Below are 19600 nucleotides of genomic sequence, written 5' to 3' on the forward strand. Positions count from 1 at the left end.
TAATATTTTAATTGTGTTGAAAATCCAAAAGAAAAAAACGCCTTTGCGAATGAGGCTAACCTATTGATATAAATACTTTATTCTCTAAGTCTCATTTTTATTTCTATCAGATGAAAAACACATGGTGGCCAAAGATGGTTTATGATTCTGAATTTAAAAAAACGTTTCCTCTGGGTTTTTTTTTTTTCTCTCAGGGAGTTCTATGATAATAACAGGTACATTTCACTTGTGAATAGAAGGCAAACATGAAACACTAATTTATATGAATAAAGCATTTACGTTGAATGTCCGTGTGGTTGACATTTGTCTTAATTTAAGGTCAAACGTGATATTTGGTACTAAGTGTATTAAGGTTATGGATGATAAGAGGTTATTTGAGACTATATAAGACAATGCATGCTTACAACTGTCTCTAACCATTTCATTGAAAACAGGTAAGATATTATCTAAATTGTTACCAATGTTGCGTGGCATGCATTTAAATTTGCTAAAATAAGAGTGGTTAATATCATCTTATACTACATTCAGTCTTTTGAGAGGTTTTGTTAAGCGCAAACATACTTGAATTCTGTATGACTTTTTTTTTATTGAACCCGGATATCTCTATATTAAAAATATTTTCCCTAAAAAATATGTCTAGATACCGCTATATGTGTCATTCATTAAACATTTTCATTTAGCAGTGTTTGCAAGAGCAATAATTGATTGCCTTTAAATTCTCAATGAAACGTTTTGATGTATGAAAATTGACATATTTTAATACATCAAATGTAGTTCCATTTATACGATTAAGATATTTATGGATTAAACAATGTATTTTGTTTGATTTTCAGAAAAACACTCCTTTCAATAAACTATTGCGATTTACTTTCAGAAAAAAACAACAACTTCAAGATGAAGCTTGCTTTTGCTCTATTGTTGGTGCTACCAGTTGTATTTTCTATGCCACAGAAAAGACTTGTTTTTGGTGAGTGCTGACCGGGCTGTATTTTTGTCAACAAACATATTTTATTCAAAATTATAAAACCCGTTATAACAGGTGAATATTTAAACTGCAAGCAGTTTAACATGCCGAAACTTCTTGGGAAAACTGATAACTCAGAGTAAAAGATAGAAATTTCTAACACTTTCACATATTTGAAAATTACATTGACAGAAAAAAAAATCTATTTGTATTCAAAGGATAATTCATGATTCAACACAAGTTATATATAATAGTATACATATTAAATATAACGTTTGATGGTTTTGATTAAAAGGTTTTCAGATACTTTATTATAAACCGATGATAAAAAACAATAGTCTAAGAAAGTTGTGCTAGAATTTCTTTTCTATTTTAGATACTTTATTCCAAGCTGGTGAACTGAAAACTTTAGTAGATGGGATTGTAGGAACATTAGGTACAGATGCCACTGAACAAGCATGTGAAGCCGAATGCCACACACTCATCCAAACAGATCATCTCCTTCAATTCGGATGTCCATTGGTTTGTAAAAGGTAAACATATTCTGCGTTTATCCAACCATCACCAATATAGAAGAGGTTGTTTATTTTTATGTTAAATTACAGATGTTAAATTTTCAATATTTCTTGTCTATTCAAGCTTTCAATGAATCGGACATGTATGTATTTCTGAAGATTTAAAAATTTCTCAAAGTACACTTAAATATTTTTTTCCTATACATTGTCATTTATCTTTGTCCTTGTCGTTTGAGATAAATGAATTTTAACCTACAGAAAACTTTAAATACTTTTTAGCTCATGAAAGTACAAGACATAGTTTAAATGAATAACATCAAGTGTTATATGTACTATAGATATTTCTGGAAAGCCATATATCATAATCCAATAGTTTGGAATACAAAATATATACATTTTTTAATTAACAAAATTTAAAACATAAGTCCAAAATAGAACAGACAGAATCTGTTAAGACCTACTCTAAATGAATCATTTAGACTCAAGGGAAATTTATCATATCCTTTTATTAGCATGCTAACAATTTTATTTATTAACAAGTTGAGCATGTCGTGAATATCAAGCTAAAGTAACATGCTTCTTAGAAGAAAACAATATGGTACATTTACTTACAATTAAAGGCTGAATAGTTGATATTATATAGAATGAATAACACGAATTATCAAAAATCGTAGACGGAACAATATACCACTCAAACAACTTACACACATCTTCACAGACAAAAAGACGAGCAAACAAAACCAAACAATCATATACCATATGATGTATGTCAATATAATCATACCAACATGTTACCCACTTACTTTTACAATGAAAGTTAAACGGAATATGATATGACAAGCAAGGTCAAAGTGTTCTTGCTACTACAGCTACCTTATTTTCCCACAGCTGTTGGTTGAATACTGCCACGTGAGAAAGCAACAGCATAATAAAAAAAAACACTCAGTTTTCCTTTACTTAAAAATAAATATAAGAGTAACATATGATCCACACACCTTCAACGGAAAATAATATAAATTAAATATATTATATTTTGTTTTGTTTTGTTCATCAAAACATTAATTGCTTTATATTTACAGTTTACAGAGTCTGGCTCACCGTTTTGGACATGCCACAGCTGCACCAGCTGTTTAATTACTGAAAATAAATCTATAAGATTTACAACATATTGGGTTTTTTTTAATGAATAATTTTACATAAGTTCATCCAGAGTATTGTACTCTACGTGTTGCTAAAAATTTTGTTTCTTTGTGTAAAATACCCTGTTTTTGTCTTGCCGTCTTTTTCTATTGGTCACGGCGTTTTGCTGTTGTTTTTTGTTGCTCCTTTGGTATTGTTTTCCTCTCGTCTTTTTTCAAAGACCATTTTCCATAGACAATATCAAAAATATTTAGCCTATTACAATTATACATCATGTGCACAAGCTTAAATCTTTTGTTCCACCCTTAAACATTTTCGTGGTTGATCTCTATGTCACAAGCAATAGTATTGTCAATATAAAAATAAGGAGATTTGGTATGACCGCCAAAGAGACAACTTTACATCAAAGTTCAAATGAAGTGAAATTAAACAACAGCAGGCAACCATGCGGACTCCAACAATGAGAAAACCTTATACTAATTGGTCGACAATTAAAGCCAGTTTGTTTCCGACTATATAATTTGAATAACCTTTTACTATCTTATGCCTCACTTTAAAAGTAAAGAGATTTGCCTTTCTTTGTTAAACTTTTATGCGAATTTCAATTAATTCCTTGGTATAACAAAGACCAAAGTCGTCCATCTATATAAAGGCCTATTATTTTGACTTTCTACAATTACTTTACAGATTGACAAGGGAACATATGAGTACTTTTGACGATCAGTAATGTTGGTTTTAGTTTGTTTTTTTATCTTTCGAGTGTTGACTATTGAACACCGGTATGGTACTGATGTCTTTTTTTTTTATTAATGGTCAAATTTATAAGATATGCCTTGCAAACAACGAACATGAGCTGCCTATTTTTTTTTAGTTTTAAAGGAAATATGGCAAACTTGATTATTTCTATATAATTTCGAAAGATTGTCTTCCAAATTTTTGTTTTCTTGATTTTCTGATACATACCTTCTTATTTTCAGATTTGTATTATCAGGTTATGTGTGTATTGCATAATGAAATAATTCTCTCATTTTTATTTATCACTCATTGTAAAAATCAATCTCTATTGAAAATCTTAGTTATATTTTTTGATTTTCTTATTAGATAAAGATGAGTTTTGTTATATCGAGGGATGTCAAAAGATCTGAAATTTAATACTCGAGTTTTCGGTCATGATACTTGCAATTACTCGAATACTCGAATAAATCTCTAATATTGTGTGCAAAATATTGTTTTTGTTCTTGGAAAATTAGGATGCTGAACTTTTGTTATTATTTTCATATGATGACATCTTACCTATTATCGAAGACATCAAACTTTATGACTATGAAATATAACTGTATCCATGGGAGTGTGTATCGCTCCGTTTTTGTGATGGCTAATTGAACAATGAATTCTGTTCACCGTTTTACAAAACTCATATCAGAATAGTAATTATTGCTTCTGTATATGTGTTCATGTATCAGGTAAAACATGACAATAACAACACCAATATGTTAAAGAATGTCCTACTTCACGAGAAATTTGTATCAATAGTTCCTGTGGGTTTCGTAATTTTGATATAATGACTTGTCCGATAATTTGTGAACACAATAATGGTCTTCATATTACTTGTACAAAACTATGTTTATTTATAAATTAATGAAAAACATAGGTTCATATAACAATTGATTACATTGAATGTTTTTCTCACACCATCACGTTTTCAAAAAACTCTTGAATAACGATCAAAGGTAAGTTTACGGCTTGTTAATTATTGATTCATGTATCACAGTCTTCTTCCGTGTAAAAACACCATAACAGTTGCATGGGATGCTCTTTTTTCTTTGGCCTAAGAAAATAGAAATATTGGCCTAAGATTAGTTTTTCGAACAAGGAAATGTTAAATCGAGGTTATATAAAAGAACGTATTGACCTTTGTCTAAAACAGTTCATCGGAAGATACCAAGACGATATCGATGAAGATCCCGTATCAAGTTCACAACTAATACATGATGGTCGTGAAGTATAGCTGTTAGGTACTGAAGTTGTTTATTACTACGTGTTATAGTTTTTTTTTGCCTTTGTATATTTCAAACTTTACTCTTTAATCTATTTTTTGTAATATTCTTTTAGCTTAGCTCAGTATTCATGCATCCCGCCTTGATGTTATTGTGCTATGGACTTTTTTGTATTATTAGGTCTTTCCACTTTTCTGTGGAAAGACCTATTGTTTTTCTTCTGATTATTTTTTTTTTTTCGCCCGCCTAATTTTGTTCTTGGAATAAACATTTGTTTCGCAATATGTCGCTTAGATATTTGGTATATGATATCGAACAGTTTATGCGCTTTTGAAATTTACCCTGCGTAAACGAATACTTTTCTTTGTAGGAGTTATCTCCCCAAACACTGTTTTCCTTGTTAGCGCATCTCCTTCGCAACCGTAAAAGATTATGACAAATTTATTTTACAAAATTGCTCGTTATATCCTTCGCATGATTTGTCCTATTTTGACCGAAGCGATATGACCGCTCCATATGAGAGTTATTTCCCCTTATGCATCTGATATAAGTGATATGAATTTCTATCTTATAAATCATAAGTGATAGAGACCTAGGATCTTTTGATTTGAGGTCCTTGGTCCCAAAAAATGAAAATTAGGTCAAGGTCAAAGGTCAAGGTCATATTCTAATATTTGAATTTGGCTTATTTTCACTTATATCCAAAGACTGTATAAGATATCAACAAATTATTTTTACTAAATTGTTAGTTGCGACATGTCGTAAGATGTAAATTTTGATTGCAAGCGTACGTTGAATGTAAAAGGGAGTTTTCTCCCCTCTTGTATTTAAAAATACGCGTTTGGTGATATAACTCATTAACTAAATATAATAAAGACCTATGGTCTTTTGATTTGAGGTCCTTGGTTTATGACCTTGAAATTGATCTCAAGGTCATAGCTTAATTTGACGTTCTAGATTTTGACCTTTGCTTTTATTCTATATGTATACATGATAAAGATATACAACTTTTAGAAAAAGGTATCAAACCATTTAACCTTGTAAAAAACAACCGGAAGTGACCTTTTGTAAACCGGAAATAGCTATTTTTTTGTACTTTATTAATATAAAAGTATATAGAACCAGATATTTTTGGAATCAGTGTCAAGTAAATATTCAAATATAATCGGAAGTAACATTTTTCAAACCGGAAGTAACAAATTATCTCCCTTATTTAAAAAAAATGTATGGAAACAATATATTTTTGGAATCAGCTTACTAGGAGCTATCATTTGACAATTGAAATGAAATTTTAAACTTAGTTTCACAACTTTTCATATCAAAATACATTGTTTTGATGGAAAGACCTTCAATTGTTCTCTGAACAATTGGTTTTTAATTTATTTTTTTTTCTTCCGCCTAATTTTGCTCTTGCGATAAACATTTGTTTCGCAATATGTCGCTTAGATATTTGGTATATGATATCGAACAGTTTATGCACTTTTGAAATTTACCCTGCGTAAACGAATACTTTTCTTTGTAGGAGTTATCTCCCCAAACACTGTTTTCCTTGTTAGCGCATCTCCTTCGCAACCGTAAAAGATTATGACAAATTTATTTTACAAAATTGCTCGTTATATCCTTCGCATGATTTGTCCTATTTTGACCGAAGTGATATGACCGCTCCATATGAGAGTTATTTCCCCTTATGCATCTGATATAAATGATATGAATTTCTATCTTATAAATCATAAGTGATAGAGACCTAGGATCTTTTGATTTGAGGTCCTTGGTCCCAAAAAATGAAAATTAGGTCAAGGTCAAAGGTCAAGGTCATATTCTAATATTTGAATTTGGCTTATTTTCACTTATATCCAAAGACTGTATAAGATATCAACAAATTATTTTTACTAAATTGTTAGTTGCGACATGTCGTAAGATGTAAATTTTGATTGCAAGCGTACGTTGAATGTAAAAGGGAGTTTTCTCCCCACTTGTATTTAAAAATACGCGTTTGGTGATATAACTCATTAACTAAATATAATAAAGACCTATGGTCTTTTGATTTGAGGTCCTTGGTTTATGACCTTGAAACTGATCTCAAGGTCATAGCTTAATTTGACGTTCTAGATTTTGACCTTTGCTTTTATTCTATATGTATACATGATAAAGATATACAACTTTTAGTAAAAGATATCAAACCATTTAACCTTGTAAAAAACAACCGGAAGTGACCTTTTGTAAACCGGAAATAGCTATTTTTTTGTACTTTTTAAGATAAAAGTATATAGAACCAGATATTTTTGGAATCAGTGTCAAGTAAATATTCAAATATAATCGGAAGTAACATTTTTCAAACCGGAAGTAACAAATTATCTCCCTTATTTAAATAAAATGTATGGAAACAATTTATTTTTGGAATCAGCTTAATAGGAGCTATCATTTGACGATTGAAATGACATTTTAAACTTAGTTTCACAACTTTTCATATCAAAATACATTGTTTTGATGGAAAGACCTTCAATTGTTCTCTGAACAATTGGTTTTTAATTGTCTTTTATTTTCCTTATACGATTTGTCTTTACAGGGTATATATTCCCTTTTGTATTTCTTTGTTGAAATAGTTTTTTGTTTTTATAGTGATTACGATTATACCACAATGTTTTGATGTAAATGTAATTGATTTCTTTGCATACACGTGAGCGGTTCAGCTAGCTATAAAACAAGGTTTAATCCATCGTTTTCTACATAAGGAAATGTCCGTTCCAATTCAGATATATGATAGTTGTTTCCCATTCGTTTGATGTGTTTGCGCTATTTATTTTGCCATTTGATAAAGGACTTTCCGATTTGAATTTTCCTTGGATTATGGTATTTTTGTTATTCTACTTTATAAAATCAAAAATATCAATCTTTACTAAACTTGGTTGTGTAATACAAAAAGGAGCAACATTTTGGGTTTAACTTGCACCAAACTAACCTTGATAATTGCCCTATTGATGTTTGTTTCCTGTTGAACATAAGACCACAGTGACTATATTTTACTTAAATTATTGAAAAAGTTTTGTTTCCAGAAAATATATATTTTGAACCACTAAATTGTCAACCTCCCTTTTGCATGTTTTGGTGGATTGTACGACTTTTGGTCGACTTATTGATTGGATCAAAATTATAGGGCACGGTAGTGATTAGTAGAGAGTTATTTTGGCAAATATTCGGTTGTCACAGTATATAAGTTCCGTCATAATATTAATTCCAAAGATAATTTATTATGTAACAAAAGTTTCAATTGGAATTTTTGTTATGTGATATTTATTCCATCAGCATAATAAAATGACCGATGCCTCAGAATTTTTATCACATAAAACAAATTCCAATAGGATGTTTTATTACATAATAAATTATCTTTGGAATAAACATTAGGGTAGAAATTTTATCTTATGACTGGTATAACATTTTGACTTTTATCACTTTGACATATCACTCATTAAAATGAAAAAAAGGAAAAAATCTTATGTAATAATTATTCCGATTGGAAAAAATATTATGTAATATATATTCCGATTGGAAAAAAATATTATATAATATCTTTTCCGACCCAAAAATATTACCATATTCTATCCATAACTAATGCCGGATTGGAAAATTGGTATTTACAATTATTATAAGAACAGGTATCGTGAATATGGAAAAGAAATGTTCCCAATCTTGAAGATATTATTTCTGAATTGTCCACAATTACTGGTATGCATATTTTACCTTTAAATGATATTTTCTCATAAGAATTAACATTTATATTTCACAGCTGAACTTGTTAACATATTTAGTTACCTTCAACATATGTTCCATCATTAAGAACATAAATATTTTCTCATACTCATCAGCCTCTATATTTCAGTATACATTCAGGTGTTGTGTACGTAAAATAAATTCATAAAGAAATCTTTTCTGATCACATTCCTATACCCTGTTGAGCCATATAGTTTGGGACCTCCTCGGAAACATTTTTCTTCTAACGTTTCAAAATTTATTCCTATGAAAAATAACCTCTGCTTATGCTTTATGATTACGTGCATTTTACTGCAAAATTTATAGATTAAGTTAAGCTTGGTTTAAGTCCAATGGAAAGTATTTCGTATTATGTTTATGCCAAGAACACAGTAAAAATCATACAATTAATAAGTTCTGAAAGGAAGGGGGACTCGGCAGAAGAGAATGCATTACTGTATTGCAAATAGAGCGAGAGATTTTGACTAGCAACAGATCACCAACGGAACTTTTAATCAGTTGAGGCAAGAATTCAACTTGTGCAAAGAGTCTGGTGCCCACCATTGTGTCTTTAAACATCTCAGACAGACAAGCACACGTACAGCTCAATGGTTTTTATGCTAGACGAACAAAAAATCTAAGCCGTACTCTCTTTAGTTATCCAGCAAATAGGGCAGATCATAATTTTAAAAATTGAAATCGTGAAGTATCTAATATTGAAGAACAATTATTCCAAAAAGATCACCAAACAACAGCTTCTTGACCTATGCACGAAATCAAAATCTTAGACCTTTATGTAAAAGCTTTGTAAATTAATTATTGCGGTTGTGAAATAGATATCGCCCAGCAATACATATAGATATATCAGTGTTATTTGGCACACTGTAATTCTTGATCATCATAAGAAACACATCCATGTTGTACAAAAGGTCCTGGTCTTTTAGGTTTAGATGGTTGGGTGGTTTACTCTTTTAATCCACTTTTTACGGCAGAGGTCTATAATCAAGTTGTCGTTGTGATCATGTATAAAGTCCCTTTTTCCTTTTATGGATTTGGAGTTTCTATTTCTACAACTTCCCTTTCATATTTTATTTCCTGTTGGATGCCTATATGTATCAAGTTTTTTGAATACCACATTATCTTTGTTCCATTAACATTTGAACTTATTAACAAAAGCTTTATTATGAAATCGATGTCTGTGTAAACACATCTTGAACACACCCTGTTTAATCTTTTGACATAATTTCCAAGTATAAAGTGATTGATTTGTTGTGTGTATACTGTTGTATCAAAACCTTGAACTTCGTGTAATGCTAAACTGGTTTGCACTTTTATCCGTTCGTTGACTCAATGTAACTGCTTATATCTATACTATTAAACGAGAAGACCTCATTTTGTGTGTCGCTTCTCTTCTTTCCACAATAAATTAATCATCATGCCTCTATGTCCTATAGGTACATGGCATAGTCGCATTTGTCATCCATTCATATGATTATTCAGATGGAGTTATTTTGGGAGAAAAACGAGAAAAAAAGCGTCCGGATATTATTTCCGACATTGGACGAAATTTGAAGTCATATTAGACTTCCGGTTTGCGTTTTCTTTATACTTTGAACATACATATTAAATACGAATAAAGAGTATTTTCTATCTGATATCATTTTTAAGTTAACTGTCCGCGGCGGTCACAGAGTTTATCAATTGAGATAGTCTGTATAGTATATCAATGACCGCTGGTCCGTGGATCGATTGGTAAAGTGAGAATTGAAAGTAAAAAAACAAATAGACTTTATTTATAGTAATGAATGTACATACTATACAGATAAGCGCTAAAATTATCCATGTGTTATTAAAAATTAAAAGAAACCAAAGGAGAATTTTTGGGGAAAAAAGGAGGAGACGGGCTAGAAAAGATATCTTTTCTGAAATTCCTTAAATCTTTTACAAAAATTTATTGATTCAATAAAAGAAGATGTGGTATGTTTGCCAAAGAGACAGCTCTCCACAAGAGACAAAAATGACACAGCAATTAACAACTATAGGTCACCGTACGGCCTTCAACAATGAGCAAAGCCCATATCCCATAGTCAGCTATAAAAGGCCCCTAAATGACAATGTAAAACAATTCTAACGAGAAAACTAACGGTCTTATCTATGTAAAAAAATATGAACGAAAAACATATATGTAACACGTAAACAAACGCCAACCACTATTTACAGGCTCCTGACTTGCATGTTCATAATATACTAAATATATGTTCACACTGTAATGAATAGAAAAACACTTTACATACTTTCAACCACGCTCTGAATGCCCGTGATTTCGCGGGTGTGTTCTAGTTGTCATTTAAATAAGTGACATCCTCAGCTTTAGAAAATATGAAACCTTCAGTTCTTCTTAGTGCCGAATTAAAATAAAGACTTGGTTTTATTTTTTTTTGGTCTTTGCTTCTTGAATAATGGTCCTTTGGCGCAATGCTACTTTTTTTCTCTGGAATCTAGTTAGAAGACGGGCTTCAAAGTTATTGTGAAACTGCCTATTCAAGAGGTGGCGTGAATCAGATGTGGATACCTAAAAATCCCAAAGATCTTTTAGAGTACATGCAATTTAACTCTCTTTTATCTTGTAATAGTATTACTGTAAAACATTTGACTTTTCTACACTTTACACAAGTATTTCACATTCCAAACTAAAAGACAAATTGAAAGAGTTGGTATTGCTTTGTTTCATAAAAAAGAATGGCCAACGTAGATACAAGTATCTTGTCTTAGGGAGGGATAAAACCTACTTTGTAAAGGATCACTCTGATTCAAACAAAAAGTTCACTGAAACTGACATTATCAAGATGCTTGATTTCTTGATTGACAACATATTTGTTACGTTCTAAAGAAGGACGTGTTTTCACCACGTCGGTATTCCAATGGGAACAAATTGTGCCCCTCTCCTTGCCGACTTGTTTCTTTATTATTATGAGGTTGACTTCATACAGGAACTTCTTAGGAAGACAGATAAGAAGTTAACGACAACCTTTAACTCTACGTTCCGCTATATAGATGATGTTCGTTTACTAAATAATTCCAAATTTGGTGACCATGTGGAACGCATCTATTCCATCGAACTGGAGATAAAATATACTATAGATACAGTTAATTCGGCCTTACATCTTGACTTACATCTAGAAATTGACAATGAGGGTCGGTTGAAAAAAAACTTTACGACAAAAGAGATGATTTCAGCTTTCCAATTGTGAACTTTCCATTTCTTAGTAGCAACGTTACAGCAGCACCTCATACGGGGTAGATATCTCCCAATTGATACGGTATTCCCGTGCTTGCATATCCTATCATGATTTTCTTGATAGAGGGTTGCTGCTCAAAAGGAAGCTTATAAAACAAGAGTTCCAAATGGTGAAGTTGAAATCATCCCTTCGTAAATTTCACGGACGTCATCACGAGTTGGTTGACCGTGATGGAATAAGCGTTTCACAAATAATATCAGATATGTTCCTGACGTCGGAACTACAATCCCCTTTCCTTTCATGAATGTGACCTACCGAATTAGACTATTTACCGGATTTGTTATTACATAAGCAACACGACGGGTGTCACATGTGGAACAGGATCTTCTAACCCTTCCGGAGCACCTAAGATCACCCCTAGTTTTTGGTGGGATTAGTGTTGCTTACTCTTTAGTTTTCTATGTTGTGTCGTGTGCACTATTGTTTGTCTGTATGTGTATTTTTCATTTTTAGACATGGCGTTGTCAGTTTATTTTCGATTTATGAGTTTGACTGTTCCTCTAGTATCTTTCGTCCCTCTTTTATATATGTTATATTTACTTCTTTCGTTGTAAATTGTTGTTTAGCTTGCACATTATTGGTAGATGGTATTTTGATATGTTTTTTCGAGTTTGTCAGCCTGAATTGTAAATTGTGTATGTTGGGTGTCAGGATTTAAAGTTGAGGTACTGATGAGAGTCCGTCGTTTTATAAAATTATAATTCTGTTGGCACATTTTTTCTTGTTTTATAACGTTTGATGGAATACCTGCACGAAAGAAGTGTTTCTAACTTATAAAAGGGAACTATCCATTTCTATGTAGCAACATTACATCATATGGAGTATACATCCCCAAGCGTAAGGATAAAAATGAATTTTTCGTTCTTATAAAACAACTATAAGTAAATTATTTAAAGAGATTTGCTGCTTACATAATAAACATTGAACTATGGCTTCAAAATGACAAATTTGACGCTATCATCATTTGTTTGAACGTTATGAAATACCTATGTCCCATAGGATCATGGACATGTCTGAAATGGTTTATTAGTTTCGACGCGCTTTTCTGGATTTACCTTCATCAGCAACACCTAAAACAGAATACATAAAACTCTGATGTATGGGAATCAAACAGTTATAAGGGCTATATGATTAAAATGTTCCGTTATGTCAATAGCAAAATCCCTTTGAGATCAATTTGCCTGAAGTAGTTAAAATCTTAGTTTCAAGATAATTTATCAATTTATAAACGGACAGTTTAAGACACATTTGTTATCAATCATGTCACTACTGAAGTATTCCATACTTAGTACTAGTATATGATCATCATGATAACCACGGCGACTGAAAGTTGATCAGCAGTGATATGGACCCAGTGATGTAAACATTGAAAACAACCTATTATAAATTTCATGCGTCCGACGCATTTTTCTAGATTTACCTTTATTGTGAAAGCTCAAGCCAAATATTTGAAAGCAAATGATTCAAAAGAAACAAATAGTTGAACTACTGTCTTCCAAAAAAGAACATAAGATAAAAGTCAAATCCATCTGAGGTCAATTTTGCCTGAGAACGTCGAAACCGTAGGTTCTAAAATGTTTATTTATTTATAAACGGATGTTTTTAAACGAAATACCCAATAGTTTTATACATCTGCCGATCAAAAGTCATTGAATGTTTTGAAGGATATATTGTAGTTTATTCTTATATAAAGAGTTATTTTTGAATGAAGTCATGCTGTCAAACATAATTTAAGTTCAGAGAAATATTTTCATTTCATTCCGGTCAAATGAAAAAAACTGTCGGCCAGAGGTAGATGTTGGACTCAATTAACCAATTTTCACGAATTTTCTCTTCTGATTTGTTTTGTGTGATGTACCAAAACAAGAGTAGATTCTACTGTGGAAAGGAAAAACTAAACAAATAAACATAATTACATGGTTACAGCCCATGTCACAAAGTAGAATTTCTTTGGGATTATCAGTTGTCACATTAAAGTTCAAACGTGCCTCGTCTATAAAGCTTATCAATAGTTAGAGATTTCATGATACTATAAAGGACGTTTAAAGCGTCCAAACTATCTCACACAACATTCTATTACAATCAGGTAAGACGTTTTAATAATTATCGTCAATTTAGATATTATCAAATAAGAGCAGTAAGTCTCACTTAATTTATTGGTTTGGATATTTTAATGAGATGAAACATACCTGACTTGTGAAATCAATTTTTATTGAAACAAAAATATCGCAACATTTAGTACATTCATAAAAAAAACCAAAGAAATACTTCTGTGCTGACATGAATTATCAAAGATATGGTCATAATTATAAATTAACCGTTTACAAAACTTTGAATTTTGAAATACTAAGGGTGTTCTACCTCAGGAATTGAATACCCTAACCGTATTTGGCAATACTTTAACGAATTTGTGGTCTTCAATGTTCTTCAACTACGTACTTTATTTGACCTTTTAAAGTTCTTTTTATGCGATGATGAGTCTTTTGTAGACGAAACGCACATCTGGCGTAAATACCAAATTCAATCCTGGTATCTATGATGATTTTATTTATACCATATATAAGTAACAATACAAATCCGTTCTATCCTTCTCATATTTAAAAAAACGTTTTATAGTGTATGTGTATATAAAGATATCTTTCAATCCGATGCATATATCACTCCTTCAATTATTTTTTTGTAAATTTTTGTAAATTTGAAAATCTTTCCTATTACAATGCAGTTACAAATTCTGTTTTATTCACCAATTAAAAAAGGGAAAGAATACATAGACGATTATGCCACTAAGACAAAATATTATCATTCCCCCATTCTTAGTTTTTAAATTGTCGCCACGGTATACTTTCCTCGTTCATGTCTTTAACTGTTGTTTTCTGAGTAGGATCTGTTCGATGGTATTTTTAAATATAGTTATACGGAAAATATTGTTGATCCGTAAGGACATTTATTACCATAGAATATTGTCAAATTATTTTAGTCAAAACTCATACAGCCTGCTGTTTCCAACACTTGTTGTATTAAAAAGTGAATGATAGCGGTAGCTCGTAAATCTTCCCCTATTTTTTTTAATCTTTATTTCTATTTGCGAAAACGTTGTATGTAAACCTAAAATCTAAAGGGTCAATTCAAAGAAACAAAAATTATTGGATAGTTTTATATTTGGTTTCAATATATATGATACTGACATTTCCAGATTATATACTGTATTTGGTTTTTAAGAAGTTGTAGTTTAATTAAACAATTGATATCTATTTTCAGTAAAACAAAACCTTGAAGATGAAACTTGCTTTAGTTTTATTAGTATTGTTACCAGTAGTATTTTCTACACCACAGAAAAGACTGATTTTCGGTAAGTGCTCACAGGGCAGTGTTTTCTTCTCTAAGAAACTCAGGTTTCAACTTTTTAGATAGAGCTGACCTTAGAAATAAATGGTTCTATTGTATGTCCTGTTGCTCAAAAAAGTTTTCAAATGTTTCGTTTTTTATGCATCTTTAATCGTTTCTGACGGAAAAGCGCTTCTGATGAGTGAACTTTATAAAAAAAAAAACAGATGAAATTTAACTTACCGAAGTGGGTAACTCGGTAATTACTTTTTTTTTCGTATACTATTGTATGACTAAACAGGTAATAATTTTGATGTTTTGGTAGTATTAAGCCTTGAAAATTGAGTGAGTGACAGTATTTTACAAAAAAACTTATGACAGTGGACTATAGTTTTGAAGCTATTGTATAAGTTTATTTCAAAGATTTTGAAAGGTATATTTCAGTATTAGGTTTGATATTTATCTGATCTGACTATTTTTATATGTGCTGAATTGGAATGTTATTCAAAGTACATCATTATTCCCTTAGTGTGCTGAAGTGAAATATCATTTAACTGCAATAGGTTTTAAATATCGATACTTATTGTGCACAACGAGATATAATGAGTATAAAATCTAACTTAACAAGAAGTTGAATATTGGAATGAATTATTTTTATTTTACATGTTAATTTTGACAATATTTTTAGTGCAACCATACGGGATCGTTCTAATAGTTTTTATTGTGGACATTTTTGAAATATTTGAAATTTTTCCTTTCACACTTTTTTTGTTTTTGCTACAACTATATATCATGTAATGATGAATTTAGTTATATATTAATGAAATTTTAAAGTTTATGAACTTAGCATCTTTTTTGCTTCATTCAAACTTTATCGTAAATATAACTTATATTAAAATTTAAAAATCGTCGAATAAGCAATGGTTGTTTCCTATTTGTTGAAAAAACAATTTCCCGAGTTTTGAATGTTCTGTTGTTATTTTTGAATATCAGACAAAACATATTAATAACATTCAAAAGACTCGCAAAGTTAATGAAGAAGTAAACTTTCAAATCTAAATCAAGGGCTCTACCAATAATGTAGAAGTTCTTGGGGAAAAGACATCTGCTGTCTACTGTTACAGTAGATAAATACCATCAAATATAATATTGATAGGAACTTCGGTACGTCTTAACGTGGTATGGGTGTGTTTCGCCATCTTGAATTGTAAAAATTAGAGAATCTAAGGTCAAGATGTTCAATCAAATTAGCAAAATGTGATATAAAATGCAAATAACAGATGTGATTTGCATGTAGAAGAACAAATTTATAAGATTATAACTTCTAAATATTAATATTTTACAAGTGTAGATTATTTTTGTTTGATTTTTAATGATTTTAAATTGACATTTAAGAGGAGGTAGCTCTCCAATTGTGCATTTTCTGTAGGAATTTTGCTATTTTGTATTCTAGCCGAAAAAACGCACGGTGATCTCATCTTTTCTTTTGATATTCTTAAAGCATTTTCTAAAAGCTATCTTCTCGTATTTCATTTTACAATTCTATCACTTGGTTTAGCTTCTAATCACATAATGATGTTTGATCTTTTATAATACAAACAAACCTGTCATTTTGTCACAACCTGTAGCTCGAGCAAATGCAAGTTGACCTGTCATTTTAATTATATTTTTGAACATATATCAATATATACTACGTTATGGAAAAGTATGAACAAATTTTATCATTTTCAATTAAGACTCCCATACCACCTTAAGAAGTTTATATGTATAATTTGTTTTGACACCCCCCCCCCCCTCCACATTCTTCCCGTCAGAATGTGTAAATAACCGTTATACAGCAACCCAACGTCACAAAAACAAGTCTAGTAAATGTTTTCTAATAGAGAATAATTTTCGGTTCACTAATCGATAAAACCATATACATTGTTCATATCATTATAAGTAGCTAAGAAAGTTGTGACAGATTATTTTCTCTTTTAGATACGTTATTCCAAACTGATGAACTGAAAACATTAATAGACGGGATAGTAGGTACAGTAGGTACTGATGCAACTGAACAAGCATGTGAAGCTGAATGCCACACACTCATCCAAGCAGATCATCTCCTACAATTCGGATGCCCACTGATTTGTAAAAGGTATATTGGCTTTATTTTTTTTTAACATTTGAGAGGATTTGTATATAATCATTTAAGAGGATTTGTATATTATCATTTAAAGTATGTATTAATGTTATATATTTCTCGTCACCTCAAGTTTGTAATGCAACTGAGTGTATCGTTTTTGTGAAAAATAAACTAAATTTTGGTGTACACTTATACATTTCTCTGTCTTTATCGTTTGGTATAAAGAATTTGTTAAACTATTCAAAACATTCTGTTCATCGAATGTAGTTATAAGACATAATTTAAAGTATCAAATCTAATAAACGGCACGTGAAACTATTGAAACATCAGTTAACCTTTTTGACCAATAGTTTGAATAGAAAATACAAACATTTTAATATCAAAATTTGAAACCCTGACAGAACAATCAAAATATTTTAACATGAAAATCTGAAACGTTGATAACACATATAAAGAATAGCATGACCATACAATATGTCGGAGAACAAAATACTAGTACGTATAAGTAACACTTAACGTTGATATATTGTTCGAATATAGCCTGATTTGGTGCAGATTGACCACAATCCTTAATATTAAACAATAAGACAGCATACAGTTTTGAAAACAACAATCAAAATGTGCTTACTTAAGATCAACAGTACTTCAAGGGAACATATTATAATCCAGATATATTATATGTATACATATTTATTTATCTATACCTTTTATTAAAATTATGCTTTATTTTATATCAACAGTTTCCAGAGTCTGGCTCACCGATTTGGACATGTAACAGTTCCCCCAACTACTGCTTAGATACAGAAAAAAATAAATCTACAAGGTTTATAGTATCTTGTTTTTTGTGAATTATTTAACATAAGTTCATCCATTGTTTTGTGGACTACGTGTTATTCAATCTTATGTCATACCACATCTGTCATCACCATACACCATCATGCCCATGTATACTTAGTGGTTAAGCAACAACAAAAAATCCACAAGATTAAGTGCACCGTGTTTTTATAAGTATTTAAAAATGCTTATATTAAATGAAGATGATCTTTTTTTTTTTTTCGATTATGTAATTATAATAAGAAAGACAATAGCAAAAGGATTAAGAAAAGTTTAAATCACACGTAACTTCAAGTCCTTAAGGAAGGGATGTGATACGAACAATAAGCATAACATTTATTTGACAATATACAGCAACAAGCAATTTGCTCAATTTCATTTGATGACAACTGATCACTGACGGGCAAACTAATGGTCAGTGTAAAACAATTTATAGCTTCTGAACAGATACATGATAGATCAAAGAGTAAACTTTGAATGAATAACTGCCAAAATTGGCCTTTTTTTTAACTCACCATAAAATGCTTACCTGCCATGACAATACTATGCAGTAGGTTTTTCTTTTATCTTTTTTTAACATATAACAGTGTTATAACACAATTGCTTGCATGCATCGGATGAAAAGAATAGACTTTATAATATGAAAATAAAATGATGTGGTATGATTGCCAATGAGTTAACATTTCACAAAAGACTAAATGACCCATATATTAATAATTATAGGTCATCGATCGACCTTCAACTATGAGGATAGCCCATACCGTAGAAAATATTTCAGTTTATTTTAGGAGAGGGTATGTTTACTCTTCCAGAACACCAACTGACATGAGGCCTTCTTTTAGCTTTGTTTAGGGTTGGGATATGATATTAGCTTTTTAAATTTCAACATCTGTGTTTCAACCGATAACAGTCTTGTCCATCCTTTTAAAAAATATTTTTTTCTAGTTCAAAAATTGTTTTTGATGTTCGTTTGAGATTAGGAAATTTTATTTCAAATGTTTACGATTTTAATGATGTCTTACGGTTAGAAAATAATCAATTAACAATCCGCCATTACGTGATGGCTTATCACCTTATGTTTCATATATTCTAGGAGTTATAGGACTAATGATATATGGAAAACACCATATGGTCACCCTTCTTTTTCCAGCCCAGTAGTCAACACTTCGGTGTTGACATGCATATCAATGATGTGGTCATTTTTATAAATTTCCATTTGACAAACTTTTTTTAACTAAGTATTTTCTTATCCCAGGCATATATTACCTTAGCCGTATTTGGCACAACTTTTAGGAATTTTGAATCCTCAATGCTCTTCAACTTTGTACTTGTTTGGCTTTATAAATATTTTGATATGAGCGTCACTGATGAGTATTATGTAGACAAAAGGCGCGACTGATGTACTAAATCATAATCCTGTATCCTTTGATAACTATTCCTCGATACCAGAGATCAAACTGTTTTTTTATAAGGTATTATGTTAGTCAGTCTTAAGCCTTTATAAAGTGAAGTGAAGTGCCATTTTCTCTTCCAATGTTGTGTTCTGAATGTTCCGTTGTTGACGAAAGAGACAAATGACTATTATTTAAATTAATACTGTAGGTAAAATGAAATGAGATTATAAGCAACAAGTATAATAAATAATGAATTCAATC

At 30.8% G+C, this 19600-nt stretch overlaps 2 protein-coding genes across 2 annotated transcripts; both read left to right on the forward strand.

Annotated features, from left to right (window-relative positions):
- Positions 1 to 381: 381 nt before the first annotated feature.
- Positions 382 to 2643, forward strand: LOC139513222 (uncharacterized). Its single transcript, XM_071301518.1, has 4 exons — positions 382 to 434; positions 876 to 967; positions 1341 to 1497; positions 2559 to 2643. The coding sequence occupies exons 1-4, from the start codon at positions 397 to 399 to the stop codon at positions 2611 to 2613; spliced, it is 342 nt and encodes a 113-aa protein (XP_071157619.1). The 5' UTR covers positions 382 to 396; the 3' UTR covers positions 2614 to 2643.
- Positions 2644 to 13701: 11058 nt separating this feature from the next.
- LOC139513226 (uncharacterized) lies at positions 13702 to 17939 on the forward strand. The gene is made up of 4 exons (XM_071301526.1): positions 13702 to 13748; positions 14921 to 15011; positions 16967 to 17123; positions 17852 to 17939. Exons 2-4 carry the CDS (start codon positions 14939 to 14941, stop codon positions 17907 to 17909), a joined length of 288 nt encoding a protein of 95 aa, XP_071157627.1. The 5' UTR covers positions 13702 to 13748; positions 14921 to 14938; the 3' UTR covers positions 17910 to 17939.
- Positions 17940 to 19600: the final 1661 nt, after the last annotated feature.

Source organism: Mytilus edulis, chromosome 2 (genome assembly GCF_963676685.1).
Source record: "Mytilus edulis chromosome 2, xbMytEdul2.2, whole genome shotgun sequence".
Taxonomy (NCBI): domain Eukaryota; kingdom Metazoa; phylum Mollusca; class Bivalvia; order Mytilida; family Mytilidae; genus Mytilus; species Mytilus edulis.